At 42.1% G+C, this 18,217-nt stretch overlaps 1 protein-coding gene across 2 annotated transcripts; it reads left to right on the top strand.

The window, feature by feature from the left end:
- The first annotated feature begins 11,235 nt into the window (after positions 1 to 11,235).
- On the top strand, positions 11,236 to 18,217 carry LOC115187932 (eomesodermin). Of its 2 annotated transcripts, XM_029747005.1 has the most exons (7): positions 11,236 to 11,556; positions 13,805 to 14,455; positions 14,733 to 14,887; positions 15,031 to 15,152; positions 15,732 to 15,887; positions 16,222 to 16,283; positions 16,973 to 18,217. In XM_029747005.1, exons 2-7 carry the CDS (start codon positions 13,932 to 13,934, stop codon positions 17,739 to 17,741), a joined length of 1,788 nt encoding a protein of 595 aa, XP_029602865.1. In that variant the 5' UTR covers positions 11,236 to 11,556; positions 13,805 to 13,931; the 3' UTR covers positions 17,742 to 18,217. The 2 variants fall into 2 exon arrangements, with proteins under 2 accessions (XP_029602865.1, XP_029602866.1); XM_029747006.1 differs by lacking the exon at positions 11,236 to 11,556 and having other exon boundaries at positions 13,412 to 14,455.

The following is an 18,217-nucleotide window of genomic DNA, read 5'->3' as shown; positions in this document are numbered from 1 at the left end:
TACCATGTATAGTCATAGTACCATGTATAGTCATAGTACCATGTATAGTTATAGTACCATGTATAGTCATAGTACCATGTATAGTCATAGTACCATGTATAGTCATAGTACCATGTATAGTCATAGTACCATGTATAGTTATAGTACCATGTATAGTCATAGTACCATGTATAGTCATAGTACCATGTATAGTCATAGTACCATGTATAGTCATAGTCATAGTCATAGTCATAGTAGCCACCGTGCCTCTTTCACATGCATTGCTTGCTGTTTGGGGTTTTAGGCTGGGTTTCTGTACAGCACTTTGAGATTTCAGCTGATGTAAGAAGGGCTATATAAATACATTTGATTTGATTTGATACCTTAGAGGACTGTCGTTTTGGGTCAGTGGTCACTAGTAAATAAAAGTACAAGTATGGACACTTACCATGCTGCATATCGGTCCGATAATTTCTCCTCTTCAGACGATGAAGAATATGACACATTGTAAATAAGAATTTGTTCTTAACTGACTTGACTAGTTCAATATAAAAAATGGAGGTACAGACCAGATAACATTACACATTATAGAGGTACAGACCAGATAACATTACACATTATAGGAGGTACAGACCAGATAACATTACACATTATAGAGGTACAGACCAGATAACATTACACATTATAGAGGTACAGACCAGATAACATTACACATTATAGAGGTACAGACCAGATAACATTACACATTATAGAGGTACAGACCAGATAACATTACACATTACAGAGGTACAGACCAGATAACATTACACATTACAGAGGTACAGACCAGATAACATTACACATTATAGAGGTACAGACCAGATAACATTACACATTATAGAGGTACAGACCAGATAACATTACACATTATAGGAGGTACAGACCAGATAACATTACACATTATAGGAGGTACAGACCAGATAACATTACACATTCTAGAGGTACAGACCAGATAACATTACACATTCTAGAGGTACAGACCAGATAACATTACACATTCTAGAGGTACAGACCAGATAACATTACACATTCTAGAGGTACAGACCAGATAACATTACACATTATAGAGGTAGAGACCAGATAACATTACACATTATAGAGGTAGAGACCAGATAACATTACACATTACAGAGGTAGAGACCAGATAACATTACACATTATAGAGGTAGAGACCAGATAACATTACACATTATAGAGGTACAGACCAGATAACATTACACATTATAGGAGGTACAGACCAGATAACATTACACATTATAGGAGGTACAGACCAGATAACATTACACATTATAGAGGTACAGACCAGATAACATTACACATTATAGAGGTACAGACCAGATAACATTACACATTATAGAGGTACAGACCAGATAACATTACACATTATAGAGGTACAGACCAGATAACATTACACATTATAGAGGTACAGACCAGATAACATTACACATTATAGAGGTACAGACCAGATAACATTACACATTATAGGAGGTACAGACCAGATAACATTACACATTATAGAGGTACAGACCAGATAACATTACACATTATAGAGGTACAGACCAGATAACATTACACATTCTAGAGGTAGAGACCAGATAACATTACACATTATAGGAGGTACAGACCAGATAACATTACACATTATAGAGGTACAGACCAGATAACATTACACATTATAGGAGGTACAGACCAGATAACATTACACATTATAGAGGTACAGACCAGATAACATTACACATTATAGAGGTACAGACCAGATAACATTACACATTCTAGAGGTACAGACCAGATAACATTACACATTATAGAGGTACAGACCAGATAACATTACACATTATAGAGGTAGAGACCAGATAACATTACACATTATAGAGGTACAGACCAGATAACATTACACATTATAGCGGTACAGACCAGATAACATTACACATTATAGAGGTACAGACCAGATAACATTACACATTATAGAGGTACAGACCAGATAACATTACACATTACAGAGGTACAGACCAGATAACATTACACATTATAGGAGGTACAGACCAGATAACATTACACATTATAGAGGTACAGACCAGATAACATTACACATTATAGAGGTAGAGACCAGATAACATTACACATTATAGGAGGTACAGACCAGATAACATTACACATTACAGAGGTACAGACCAGATAACATTACACATTACAGAGGTACAGACCAGATAACATTACACATTATAGGAGGTACAGACCAGATAACATTACACATTACAGAGGTACAGACCAGATAACATTACACATTACAGAGGTACAGACCAGATAACATTACACATTACAGAGGTACAGACCAGATAACATTACACATTATAGAGGTACAGACCAGATAACATTACACATTATAGAGGTACAGACCAGATAACATTACACATTCTAGAGGTAGAGACCAGATAACATTACACATTATAGGAGGTACAGACCAGATAACATTACACATTATAGAGGTACAGACCAGATAACATTACACATTCTAGGAGGTACAGACCAGATAACATTACACATTATAGAGGTACAGACCAGATAACATTACACATTATAGAGGTACAGACCAGATAACATTACACATTCTAGAGGTACAGACCAGATAACATTACACATTATAGAGGTACAGACCAGATAACATTACACATTATAGAGGTACAGACCAGATAACATTACACATTATAGAGGTACAGACCAGATAACATTACACATTATAGGAGGTACAGACCAGATAACATTACACATTATAGAGGTAGAGACCAGATAACATTACACATTATAGAGGTACAGACCAGATAACATTACACATTATAGAGGTACAGACCAGATAACATTACACATTATAGCGGTACAGACCAGATAACATTACACATTATAGAGGTACAGACCAGATAACATTACACATTATAGAGGTACAGACCAGATAACATTACACATTACAGAGGTACAGACCAGATAACATTACACATTATAGGAGGTACAGACCAGATAACATTACACATTATAGAGGTACAGACCAGATAACATTACACATTATAGAGGTAGAGACCAGATAACATTACACATTATAGGAGGTACAGACCAGATAACATTACACATTACAGAGGTACAGACCAGATAACATTACACATTACAGAGGTACAGACCAGATAACATTACACATTATAGGAGGTACAGACCAGATAACATTACACATTACAGAGGTACAGACCAGATAACATTACACATTACAGAGGTACAGACCAGATAACATTACACATTATAGAGGTAGAGACCAGATAACATTACACATTATAGGAGGTACAGACCAGATAACATTACACATTATAGAGGTACAGACCAGATAACATTACACATTATAGAGGTACAGACCAGATAACATTACACATTATAGAGGTAGAGACCAGATAACATTACACATTATAGAGGTACAGACCAGATAACATTACACATTATAGGAGGTACAGACCAGATAACATTACACATTATAGGAGGTACAGACCAGATAACATTACACATTATAGGAGGTACAGACCAGATAACATTACACATTACAGAGGTACAGACCAGATAACATTACACATTATAGAGGTACAGACCAGATAACATTACACATTATAGAGGTACAGACCAGATAACATTACACATTATAGAGGTACAGACCAGATAACATTACACATTATAGAGGTACAGACCAGATAACATTACACATTATAGGAGGTACAGACCAGATAACATTACACATTATAGGAGGTACAGACCAGATAACATTACACATTATAGGAGGTACAGACCAGATAACATTACACATTATAGAGGTACAGACCAGATAACATTACACATTATAGGAGGTACAGACCAGATAACATTACACATTATAGAGGTACAGACCAGATAACATTACACATTATAGAGGTACAGACCAGATAACATTACACATTCTAGAGGTACAGACCAGATAACATTACACATTATAGGAGGTACAGACCAGATAACATTACACATTATAGGAGGTACAGACCAGATAACATTACACATTATAGGAGGTACAGACCAGATAACATTACACATTATAGGAGGTACAGACCAGATAACATTACACATTATAGAGGTACAGACCAGATAACATTACACATTATAGAGGTACAGACCAGATAACATTACACATTATAGAGGTACAGACCAGATAACATTACACATTATAGGAGGTACAGACCAGATAACATTACACATTATAGGAGGTACAGACCAGATAACATTACACATTATAGGAGGTACAGACCAGATAACATTACACATTATAGGAGGTACAGACCAGATAACATTACACATTATAGAGGTACAGACCAGATAACATTACACATTATAGAGGTACAGACCAGATAACATTACACATTATAGAGGTACAGACCAGATAACATTACACATTATAGAGGTACAGACCAGATAACATTACACATTATAGAGGTACAGTGTCACGTCCTGACCATAGTAAGATGTTATTTTCTATGGTAGAGTAGGTCAGGGCGTGACAGGGGTGTTTTGTGTTTTTCTATGTTTTCTATTTCTATGTTTAAGTTCTAGTTTTTCTATTTCTATGTTGTTGTTTTTTGGGTTGATCTCCAATTGGAGGCAGCTGGTCCTCATTACCTCTGATTGGAGATCATATTTAAGTAGGGGTTTTTCTTCCTGGGTTTTGTGGGTGATTATCTTTTGAGTAGTGTTTGTTTCGCTCTGCGTCACGGTTTGTTGTTTTGTTAATTCAGTTATTTATGTTTTGCAAAGTTTCACGGATTTAATAAAATGTGGAATTACAACCACGCTGCACTTTGGTCCGCTCCTTTAGACAGTCGTGACATACAGACCAGATAACATTACACATTATAGAGGTACAGACCAGATAACCAATAATGAATGTTGTTTTAAGGTTTTCCTTCACAAAATGGTTGTAATTTATTAGTTATACTTTACACAGGCAGATAAAATGAATATCAAAATGAACTTGGTTCTGTCAGAGTTGTGATGGGAACATGCAGTAAATCTGTCCAAGGTGCAGCGTGGTAGACGAACATTTTACTTTTATTTAAAATGAACACCGACAAAACAACAAAATACAAAACAAACATAAAGTTCTACAGGCTACACAGCAACTATGCAAAAACAAGATCCCACAAACTAAGGTGGGGAAAAAAGGCTGCCTAAGTATGATCTCCAATCAGAGACAACGATAGACAGCTGCCTCTGATTGGGAACCATACCCGACAAACATAGAAATATATAATCTAGAATGCCCACCCAAATCACACCCTGACCTAACCAAATAGAGAAATAAAAGGCTCTCTAAGGTCAGGGCGTGACACCTGTCCCCTTCTGCCCCTCCCTCCCCTCCTGTCCCTGTTTGCCCCTCTGTCCCCTCCTGTCCTATCCAGTCCCCGTCTGCCTCTCTGTCCCCTCCTGTCCCCGTCTGCCTCTCTGTCCCCTCCTGTCCTATCCTGTCCCCATCTGCCCCTCTGTCCCCTCCTGTCCCCGTCTGCCTCTCTGTCCCCTCCTGTCCTATCCAGTCCCCGTCTGCCTCTCTGTCCCCTCCTGTCCCCGTCTGCCTCTCTGTCCCCTCCTGTCCTATCCTGTCCCCATCTGCCCCTCTGTCCCCTCCTGTCCCCATCTGCCTCTCTGTCCCCTCCTGTCCCCGTCTGCCTCTTTCCCCTCCTGTCCACATCTGTCCCTCTGTCCCCTCCTGTCCCCATCTGCCCCTCTGTCCCCTCCTGTCCCCATCTGCCTCTCTGTCCCCTCCTGTCCCCGTCTGCCTCTTTCCCCTCCTGTCCACATCTGTCCCTCTGTTCCCGTCTGCACCTCTGTCCCCTCCTGTCCCCTCCTGTTCCTGTCTGCCCCTCTGTCCGCTTCTGTCCCCACCTGCTCCTTTGTCCCCGTCTGCCCCTTTGTCCCCTCCTTTCCCCGTCTGTTCCTCTGTCCCCGTCGTCCCCTCCTGTCCCCTCCTGTCCCCGTCTGTCCCCGTCTGTCCCCGTCTGTCCCCCTCTCTGTGTCGCTTTCTCTCGCTACAAGAGGTGTTGAGGGGGCAAGAGGTGTTGAGGGGGCAAGAGGTGTTGAGGGGGCAAGAGGTGTTGAAGGGGTCTGAGCTATGAGAGGGAGGAGAGCCCACCTCTTCACACCTGTGGCTGGCAGCAGAAAGAGTCAATGAGTCACTGAGAACAGCCAATACTCCCACGTCTTGAACACACACACACACGCACGCACACACACACACACACACACACACACACACACACACACACACACACACACAACAATATATACCCCCCCACACACGCACGCACACACACACGCACGCACGCACGCACGCACACACACACACACACACACACCTATATAACCCCCCCCCCCCACACACACACACACGCACACACACACACACACACACACACACACATATACCCCCCACACACAAACACAGACACACATTGTTGCCAACCAACACTTGTTTATCCGTTTGTGTACATGCATCTGTGCATCCTGATGTTTGCGTTCTACTGTCTGTGTGAAGACAGTGATCAAGTGTGTCTTTCGTATTTTCGCTTGAGAACCAAACCCACAAAAACTACATAACCCATCACCACCTGGCACACACCAGGGGAAGCCAAACCACATGTCTGGCGGCAGACCCAGGGTTTCTCTCTATCTCTCTCACACACACACACACACACACACACACACACACAGACACACACACAGACGCACACACACACACTCACACACACACACACACAGACACACAGACGCACACACACAGACGCACACACACAGACGCACACACACACACTCACACACACACACAGACACACAGACGCACACACACAGACGCACACTCACACACACTCGCACACACAAACCCACACACACACACACACACTCACACACATTTTGCAGTACAATCAACCTCTACAGAGAACAACAAATCAAATCAAAGTTTATTTGTCACGTGGGCCGAATACAACAGGTGTAAACCTTACAGTGAAATGCTTACTTACAGGCTCTAACCAATAGTGCAAAAAAAAAAGGTATTAGGTTTAGAATTCTTATAAAAAAAATTGAATTAAAATCATGTGATAATTGTATTTATTTGTGTTAAATCTTGGAGCATTTTGAAGTACAGGGTTTGCAGACAGCGTTCTGACTCCAAACACCTCCATCTTGGTCTGAGAAGACAGTCATGCAACATCAGGAGTTACTTCTACTGAGGAGGGGGAAGAAAAACGCTTTTTCAAACTCCACATTGGAGCAGGAGTTGGATCTGGGTGTAATGTGGGATGTCTATGTGTGTGTTCCTGAGAGAAAGACGGAGATAAAGAGAGGCCGGAGGGAAGTCAAGCCTTCTCCAGGCTGTATCAAAACCGGCCGTGATTGGGAGTCCCATAGGGCCGGAGCACAATTGGCTTAGCGTTGTCTGAGGTCGGCCGTCATTGTAAATAAGACTTGCCTAGTAGCCTAGTGGGTGGCAGGTAGCCTAGTGGTTAGAGCGTTGGACTAGTAACCGAAATGGTTGCAAGATTGAATCCCCCGAGCTGACAAGGTAAAAATCTTTTGTTCTGCCCCTGAACAAGGCAGTTAACCCACTGTTCCCCGGTAGGCCTTCATTGAAAATAAGAATTTGTTCTTAACTGATTTGCCTAGTTAAATAAAGGTCAAATACAAATTACGGTCACAGGACAAGCACAAGAAATGGCAGGCTACTCAGAGTTTGATCAAAACACATATTCACCAGATGAATATACCTTGATAAACACGTCCTTAAAAGGGGACCGTTTTAACTGGATGCCGTTCAGATTGAATTTAAATAGGTTTTATTAAAACAGGATAAATGAAAAGATAGAGTCTCTGTGGAGTTGATTTGAGGTGGGACAGCTACACTAATCTCTTCACCATCAGCCTGTCTTTCACATGTAAAAGACCCAGTAAGCAGCGTCTGGAGGTTTGACTGTGGCCTTGAAGTTCATGTTGGGACAGGATGTGTTTTAGAGGGTCTTTAAGCTGCTATCAGCTTAAAGAACCCCAACAGATGACCCCCCCAACAGATCAACAGATGACCCCCCCAACAGATCAACAGTTGACCCCCCCAACAGATTTACAGATGACCCCCCCAACAGATGACCCTCCCACCCAACAGATCAACAGATGACCCCCCAACAGATTTACAGATGACCCCCCCCAAGAGATTCACAGATGACCCCTCCCACCCAACAGATTTACAGATGACCCCTCCCCCCCAACAGATCAACAGATGACCCCCCCAACAGATCAACAGATGACCCCCCCAACAGATTCACAGATGACCCCCCCCCCAACAGATCCAGAGATGAATGATCATCGTCAACACACACCAACACAGTCGTAAAGAGGTCATGACAACCCCTCTTCCCCCTCAGGAGGCTGAAAATACTTTTCATGGGCCCTCATCCTCAAAAAGCTATACAGCTGCACCATTGAGAGCATCTTGACCGGCTGCATCACCGCTTGGTATGACAATTGCGTGGCATCCGATGCCACAGAGGGTAGTGCGTACAGTCGAGTACATCACTGGGGCCGAGCTCCCTGCCATTCAGGACTTCTATACCAGGCGGTGTCAGAGGAAGGCCATAAAAATGATCAAAGACTCCAGCCACCCAAGTCATAAACTGTTCTCTCTGCTACCACACAGCAAGCGGTACCGGAGCACCAAGTCTGGAACCAACAGGATCCTGAACAGCTTCTACCCCCCAAGCCATAAAACTGTTAAATAGTTCGTTAAATAGTTAACCAATAGCCACCCGGACAGTCCTCATTGACCCTTTTTGCACTAACACATATAGTATACTGCTGTTACTGTTTATTATCTATCCTGTTGTCTAGTCACTTTACCCCTAACTATACGTACAGTACATATCTACCTCCGTTACCTCGTACCCCTGCACATGGACTCGTACCTCGTGTATATAGCCATGTTATTACCTCGTACCCCTGCACATGGACTCGTACCCTGTGTATATAACCATGTTATTACCTCGTACCCCTGCACATGGACTCGTACCTCGTGTATATAGCCATGTTATTACCTCGTACCCCTGCACATGGACTCGTACCACATGTATATAGCCATGTTAATACCTCGTACCCCTGCACATGGACTCGTACCTCGTGTATATAGCCATGTTATTACCTCGTACCCCTGCACATGGACTCGTACCACATGTATATAGCCATGTTATTACCTCGTACCCCTGCACATGGACTCGTACCCTGTGTATATAACCATGTTATTACCTCGTACCCCTGCACATGGACTCGTACCTCGTGTATATGGCCAAGTTATTACCTCGTACCCCTGCACATGGACTCATACCACATGTATATAGCCATGTTATTACCTCGTACCCCTGAAAATGGACTCGTACCACATGTATATAGCCATGTTATTACCTTGTACCCCTGAAAATGGACTCGTACCACATGTATATAACCATGTTATTACCTCGTACCCCTGCACATGGACTCATACCACATGTATATAGCCATGTTATTACCTCGTACCCCTGAAAATGGACTCATACCACATGTATATAGCCATGTTATTACCTCGTACCCCTGAAAATGGACTCGTACCACATGTATATAGCCATGTTATTACCTCGTACCCCTGAAAATGGACTCGTACCACATGTATATAACCATGTTATTACCTCGTACCCCTGAAAATGGACTCGTACCTCGTGTAATTAGCCAAGTTATCGTTACTCAGTGTGAATTTATTCCTCGTGCTACTATGTTTCTGTTATTTCTCTATTTTTTATCTCTGCATTGTTGGGAAAGGCCTGTAACTAAGCATTTCACTGTTAGTCCACATATGTTGTTTACGAAACATGTGACAAATACAATTAGATTTGATTTATTCATCATGATGGGATCCAATCACAGCGTGATCAATCTGTTGGTCTTTGATCAGGAAAAGGCCATCACAAAGAGAAACCAGCTCTCAAACAACTTCTACGAGTTTCTCCATTGGCAGCAATGATCAACCATGTCCCTGATACTACCCTGTCTCCCAAAAGCATATATTCTACAGTTAACCTAAACAAAGATATCTGTACCACTAATCTCATCATGTACAATGGACCACTGGTTTATAAAAATCAAATCAATTCACATGTTATTGGTCACATACCCATGGTTAGCAGATGTTAATGCGAGTGTAGCGAAATGCTTGTAAATAAATATATCAAGACATCTCAGGTTACATAGACCCACAAAGAATTGGAAAACAAATCCAATTTTGATAAACTCCCATATCTACTGGGTGAAATACCACAGTGTGACATCACAAGCAGAAAGATGTGTGACCTGTTTCCATTAGAAAAGGGGAACCAGTGAAGAACAAACACCATTGTAAATACAACCCATATTTATGTTGATTTATTTTCCCTTTTGTACTTTAACCATTTGCACATCGTTACAGCACTGTATATAAATACATAATATGACATTTGAAATGTCTCTATTCCTTTGAAACTTTTGGGAGTGTAATGTTTAATGTTAATTTTTATTTCACTTTTGTTTATTATATATTTCACTTGCTTTGGCAATGTAAACATATGTTGCCAATAAAGTCCATTGAATTGAGAGAGAGAGAGTGAGAGAGAGCGAGAGAGGGAGAGAGAGAGTGAGAGAGGGAGAGAGAGTGAGAGAGAGCGAGAGAGAGACAGAGAGAGAGAGAGAGAGAGAGAGACAGAGAGAAAGACATCAAGTACCAAGTAGTTGATTGGTGTGTGATAATGAATTTCAGTCTGATATGACGTGGATGGATGTCAGTCCCCAGTCATGTGCAGGTTTGTGCCTCTAAATACGCCTCATCAGATGACTAGGAGCATCCTGGCCGTTTCATTACCCCCTATTACTGATGTGTTTTCCCGTTCTGCTCCGACCTTCTACAATCTAACACAACTACAATTAATTAAGCCTGAAATGATACGACTATTCAGGGGGCCGCTAATGAGTATCACCGAGTGAAACAATCACTACAGCATAACGTGCGTTATTGCTGGCAGCGTGTTTCTCGTGTTGTAGGCCTATATTCTGTATATATTCTGCTTGCCCAGTCACTCTTGGGAATCGAAAGCTAAATTTATAAGAGGCTGCTATGTGCGCAACTTCGACGCAAGAGAGCGCTCCTAAACGGGGGACGGTTGCAGCTGAACCGCAAGAAAGGATTGTAGAGCCAGTAGTCTACATATAAGCGCATACTTTTAACCATCTCCTTCAAAACAAGGAGAGGAGAGAAGATGCGTTGAAATACTTACAAATTAACGTTCTCTCTTATTTTCATTATTGTGATTGAAAACAAAATATATGTCGCGTATTTATTTATTTCCAAATTGCAGCCTATATTTGAATATTTTTTTATTTTGATGTATTAGCTATATTTATTAGCCTCGTTTTAAAACGAAGTAGGCCAAACAAGGACCAAGATTGGTAAGTTTGTTACATTGATTTGTATATAATATAAATAGACTAACCCTATTTAAACATATGTATCGGTATAGATTCATGCATTAACAATTCGTAGGCTATATGTTTTTTATTTTTTATTTTACCTTTATTTAACCAGGTAGGCAAGTTGAGAACAAGTTCTCATTTACAATGTTACAAGATAAGTTACAGAAATTATATTTTAAGAATTTCATTTAAAAATATATATTCTGTCAGTGAAATCAGTGCACTATATTTGACTGATCACTGCTGCTACAATTCAGTGGGAGCTTTGTGTCACCAATATGCTTGTATCTGTATAGCAGATCCTATAGCAGATCCTATAGCAGATCCTACAGCAGATCCTACAGCAGATCCTACAGCAGATCCTACAGCAGGCTGTCGGTTCGGCAATACATCACAGGCTTCTTCAAACGGAAAGATAATTGACCGTTTCCCCTCTGTTCACAAAGGGCAGTCCGGTGGGACAAAATAACGTGGACTCATCTCTCTGGGAAATTAATGCAAATTCATGACTCTGAATTTATTGTCAACCCCGGATGTGAAAATATATTCATTCAATTATCTTAAAATTGAAGGAAATATAGTAAATTATAGCCATAGTCTAAACAAACTGTTTGGAAAATAATTTCTAAAATGATCTAATAATTGTCTGAACAACCCGTTTAGGCTAGCCCTATAGCCTAATCATTTTGTAGACAAAAAAATAAAAATACAATTAACAAAATTAAATAGAAGAAAAAAACCCATTGAAAACATTACAGGCCTAGTTAATATATCAGGGAACATAACAAGTCAAACCTTTGTCGCCCAAACGTGATTCCGTGGCGCTACATGAGAAATACCGTGGAAAGCGTGAACACAAAAAATACTAGTAGCTGTTTCGATGAGGGTGACAACTTTCCATAGAGCGTTTTCACACCTTTATACAAACCCTCAGCTCTCGGCTTTTCTGAAAACAAATCTACAATTCGTCATGTGGTTTACAAGAAAACGAATAGTTAAGTGAAAGGTATAAATACCAAGCCATGCAATATTTTACCGTAGCTAATTCCTCTCTATAGGTCTAACAGACGAATTTTACTACAAATATCTTTGCTATCAATTGAATTGCTGCACCATAATTAAAAAGTTTTTATTTTCTAGTTAGCATCTTGCTGTTATAAATCAGTCTGCCAGAAAAGAGAGCTTAAACAAACATTTAGCTGTACCGCGGGGCCCGGGGCCCGAGGCCCGGGGAGGCAGATCCTATATGTCTTAGTGAAGTCTTCCTTAATGAGGTGATAAGTGTCGCTCATCGGCCGGTCCGTGACCTGATGGGCTGTAGAGAGATGGTTCGGTGAGCGTTGTCTGCCGGGAATACACAAATAACTAGAGAGATGGGGGGTGGGGGGTGGAAACCTGGATGTACATTTTTATTTAGAATGTTACAAAAAACACAGACACAACATTTACTCCAAGAAGTTCAAATATATAACTAGAAAAAAGACTTTCGTGAACATTCGCACTTGACCCCCCCCCCCCCCCCCCCACCTTACTAACTCTGACCTAGCTACTTTATGAGGACAAATGCACGGACTACGACTGTGATATGTGGTTGTCCCACCTAGCTATCTGTAGATGAATACACTGACTGTAAATCACTCTGGATAAGACCGTCTGCTAAATGAATAAAATGTATTCAAATAATAATAATAATAATAAAAAGCCAAATATAGGCTAGCCATGGGAAGTAGGTTAGTCCTTTATTAATTCAATGTACAGAGCAGAATAAGAATCCTTCCTCTCTGACAGGGTCCTTATCTGGGAGATACAGTGCAGCGCAAAGTTTCACTATCAGTCTTACTGCGCAATAATATGTTTTATGAACTACAACATTTTTTTTAATCAGTTAATATCCCACCCCCCAAAATGGTAAATCTATGTGGACTGAGCCATCTATCACGACCCATCCTAAAAGCCACACCCATGGCCTTCACAGCAGATTGGGAGTGTGAAACGGGATCCCGTAATCAGCCAGGTTATCACAGGAGAGCAGCTCGTCAGTCTCCACAGTGGGAACTCAGTGCACACGGCCAGACTGGCAGGAGGACTTCCCTGCCTCTTGATTTACAGCCTTTAGCCAGCTAGCCCGTTTGAGAGTATAGGTCTATAGCCTATGCGATTCTAATTTGGATATTTTTGGATATACTTTTAAAAAATATATAATTGTACTTTTATTTCTCAAAAGGATGCAGAACTTTTCAGGAAGATCCCTGGTTCCGGTTCGTCTCCAATCCTTCTGACAGAAGCCCCGGACAAGAATAAAAAAGACCGTGGGACCGAATAACATTTAATCTTGCCTGACAAAAATTACCATGCTCGGAGAGGGAGAGAGCAACACCTTTCCTTCCCCCAAGGACGCCCCCCGCCCGGAGGAGAGGAGAAAGTCCCCGGTGGTGGGTGCAGATGACCCGGCTATGGCCGGCAGCGCTAGCCGATACACCGACGGACTCGGGCCGGACCGCTATTATATCTCACCCTCATCCAAACAAACTGGAGACATGGCGAGTCCATGTTCGTTATTCCCTTATTCCCAGTCCGGTACCGTTTACACGGCATCCGGCGGATCCAGATATTCGACATCTCTTCACTTCAGCTCGGTGTTGCCTCCCACGGGATTCTCCTCGGCGGTGTGCGCGGGGCGCAATCAGTTCGGCTCGGCCTACCAGTTAGGACAGGGTGGATGTCTCTACCCTCCATACAGCAGCGGGTCCGGGATCGGCTCGGTGCCCCTACCCTCAGGCACGGGGGTGAGGGCTCAGGTCTACCTCTGTAACCGGCCTCTCTGGCTCAGGTTCCATCGGCATCAGACTGAAATGATCATCACCAAGCAGGGCAGGTGAGTGCGATGTGGCCAACCGCTAAAGTATCCCGAATGCTTCGGTTCGGCGGGTGCCGAGTGAGCTTTCAAACTCCGTTTAAAATATAGGACACGGCTCCTGCATGCTGAAAACGATGCCATCATCAGTTCGATTGGATTTATATTTGATGTTGTGAAACTGTATTCTCTGAAACGCACCCACACATTCATTTGTTCTCAAATTCTCACCAGATCTGGCACATGTAAAAATACACACACACACACACACACATTTGAATCCCTGTCTGTTTATCAGGCGGATGTTCCCGTTCCTGAGTTTCAACCTGATGGGTCTGAATCTCTCTGCTCATTACAACGTGTTTGTGGAGGTCATGCTCGCTGACCCGAACCACTGGAGGTTCCAAGGCGGGAAGTGGATCACCTGTGGAAAAGCGGACAATAATATGCAGGGTATGATCCTGGAAATTATAGGCAGTATAAAGATTCTAAACTATTTCTAAATTGGTTTTTTTATTACATTAACCACAGCAATTAATATAATTTTATTTCTTTATTATGAAACATTTTTTTTTATACCTATTTTCCTTGTTCAGGAAACAAAATGTACGTCCACCCTGAATCTCCCAACACGGGAGCTCACTGGATGAGACAGGAAATCTCCTTCGGCAAACTGAAGCTCACCAACAACAAGGGAGGCAGTAACAACAACGCACAGGTGATTTATATACCACCTGCATGGGGGATCATTTTAATAAGGAAAAAATAGATTCTAATAAGCCTGGGAATGTATTGATTTATGTACAAAATATTTTCATCATTTAAAAGTAAAAAAAAAATGTTTTATTCCTACTGTGGTTAGACTCACCCACAATGTTTTAAATGCAAAACAAAATAAACACCTATTTATTTTATTGTTATTATTATGAAGATCATCCATACATACATAGATATCTTGATTAGGTCAAATCCTGAAAACTTTCGCATAAAATTGCATTGATGTCAGTGGTATGTGTCAATATTTTTTATTTATTTTACCTTTAATTTAACCAGGCAAGTCAGCTAAGAACAAATCCTTATTTTCACTGACAGCCTAGGAACAGTGGGATAACTGCCTTGTTCAGGGGCAGCACGACAGATATTTACCTTGTCAGGTCTGGGATTGGATCTAGCAACCTTTCGGTTACTGGCTCTAACCACTAGGCTCCCTACCTGCCCCACCACCTGCACCTGTATAGGATTTGGGCCACAAATACGTCTTCTCCATTGACTTTCTGTTCTGTTTTTCTGTGTACAGATGATAGTCCTTCAGTCTCTTCATAAGTATCAGCCGCGGCTGCACATTGTTGAGGTGACAGAGGGGCTGGAGGACATGAGCAGTGACCCAAAGACCCAGACCTTCACCTTCCCTGAGAACCAGTTTATAGCCGTCACTGCTTATCAGAACACCGATGTAAGAATGCATCTTTCACTCTCTCTCTCTCCCTCGTTCTCTCTCTCTGTCCTCTCCCTCTTTCTCTCTCTCTCTCGCTCGTTCTCTCTCTCTGTCCTCTCCCTCTGCTCTCTCTCTCTTTCATTCTCTCTCTCACTCCCTCTCGTTCTCTCTCTGTCTGTCCTCTCCCTCTGCTCTCTCTTTCTCGTTCTCTCTCTCGTTCACTCTCTCTGTCCTCTCCCTCTGCTCTCTCTTTCTCTCTCTCTCTCCCTTTCTCTCTCTCTCAATGTTTCTTAACCCTTTTATCTCATTATAAGACATTGAGTTTTCTAATTGCTTCTCTCTTTTTCCATAGATCACACAACTGAAAATTGACCACAACCCTTTTGCAAAAGGATTCAGGGATAACTATGATTCGTGAGTATCTTCAGTATTTATATTCACTTACAATGACTGTAACACAACAAAGGTTTTTGTGTGATGTCTTATCACTGTCACATTTCCTTATACACAGAGTGAACAAAACATTAAGAACACCTTCCTAATATTGTGTTGCAGCCCCTTTTCCCAGTCTCAATTAATCAGGACATGGACTCTACAAGGTGTCTAAAGCGTTCCACAGGGATGCTGGCCCATGTTGACTCCAATGGTTCCCCATAGTTGTGTCATGTTGGCTGGATGTCCTTTGAGTGGTGGACCGTTCTTGATACACACAGGAAACTGTTGAGTGTGAAAAACCCAGCAGCGTTGCAGTTCTTGACACACTCAAACTGGTGTGCCTGGCACCTACTACCATACCGCATTCAAAGCCACTTGAGTCTTTTGTCTTGCCCTTTCACCCTCTGAATGGCACACATACACAATCCATGTCTCAATTGTTTCAAGGCTTAAAAATCCTTCTTTAACCTGTCTGTCTCCTCCCCTTAACTTGTCTCCTCCCCTTCATCTACACTGATTAAAGTGGATTTAACAACTGACGTCAATAAGGGATCATAGCTTTCACTTGGACTCACCTGGTCAGTCTCTGTAATGGAAAGAGCAGGTGTTCCTAATGTTTTGTATACTCCTTGTACATTCTCCATCTCTCTTCTCCTGTGGTATTGTAGGATGTACACAGCTCCAGAGGGTGACCGACTGACCCCCTCCCCCACTGACTCCCACCGCTCCCACCAGATCATCCCAGGGGCCCGCTACGCCATGCAACCTTTCTTCCAGGACCAGGTCATCAACAACCTGCCCCAGAACCGCTTCTACAGCGGTGAGAGGACAGTACCCCAGACCAACAGTCTCTTTTCTCCCCAGCCAGAGGACAGCGCCTCCCAGAGGTGGTTTATCTCCATGCAACAGGGAGGAGCTGGCCCCAACAAGCTGGATCTCAGTTCCTATGAAGGGGACTACTCTAGCAGCCTGCTCCCTTATGGTATTAAGTCCCTGCCTCTACAGAACTCCCACGGTCTCACCTACTACCCAGACTCTCCCTTCACCTCCATGGCAGCAGGATGGGGCTCTAGAGGATCTTATCAGAGAAAGGTGACCACAGGCTTGCCCTGGTCCCCTAGACCCAGCCCCACTGGGTTCCCAGAGGACCAGCTGTCTGTGCCTGACAAAGACAAGGCTCAGGGAGAAGAGATCAACAGCAGTAGTGTTGGTAACATAGCTTCGACGTGGACTGATACTCAGTCTTCCACGCTGAGCCTGGAGAAAGCTGACTCTGGGGCCATGGTGTGTAAAAGGAGACGTGCGTCTCTGAGTGGACCCGGCACAGAGAACTCCTCCGCTATAAAGTGTGAGGATCTGACTGCTACTAACACTTACAGCAAAGAGTCCTCTGTTTCTAAAAGCATGGCTTACTATTCCTTCTACACAAGCCCTTAATTAGCTTGTTTCTTGTCACCTTTAAAACAAAAAAAAATCTTTGATGCCAGATTTCCCCCTTTTTGTATTTGTTGGAAGTTCCAAGTCTGTTGATATTCTGCCAAACCAGTGCTACCTATACCAACCATACTCACCAGGTGTTTAACAACATGTGACTTGGACTGTGTGATTTTTAACAATCTATGATGGACTGTGTGATTTTTCTTAAAGGGCCAGAGTACTCGATACACCCAGTGGGTTGTGTTCTAATGTGTATTGTCCTTCAATGTACCCAGTGATGTGTGTTTGTACAAAATATGCCTTCACATTGAAGTTTTGTTTACATATGTGACTAATTTATTGAAGGCTTGTGAATATGATATTTGTGCACTGTAAAATGTGAGGGATCTTGTATCAAATATACTGTACATTGCAATGTTAAGAAGTTTTTTGTTTTTTTTTGTAATAAAAAAAAGCTTCAAGCTTCGTTATCCAAC

Source organism: Salmo trutta, unplaced genomic scaffold (genome assembly GCF_901001165.1).
Source record: "Salmo trutta unplaced genomic scaffold, fSalTru1.1, whole genome shotgun sequence".
NCBI lineage: Eukaryota > Metazoa > Chordata > Actinopteri > Salmoniformes > Salmonidae > Salmo > Salmo trutta.
This window is presented reverse-complemented; position numbering and strand designations above follow the sequence as displayed.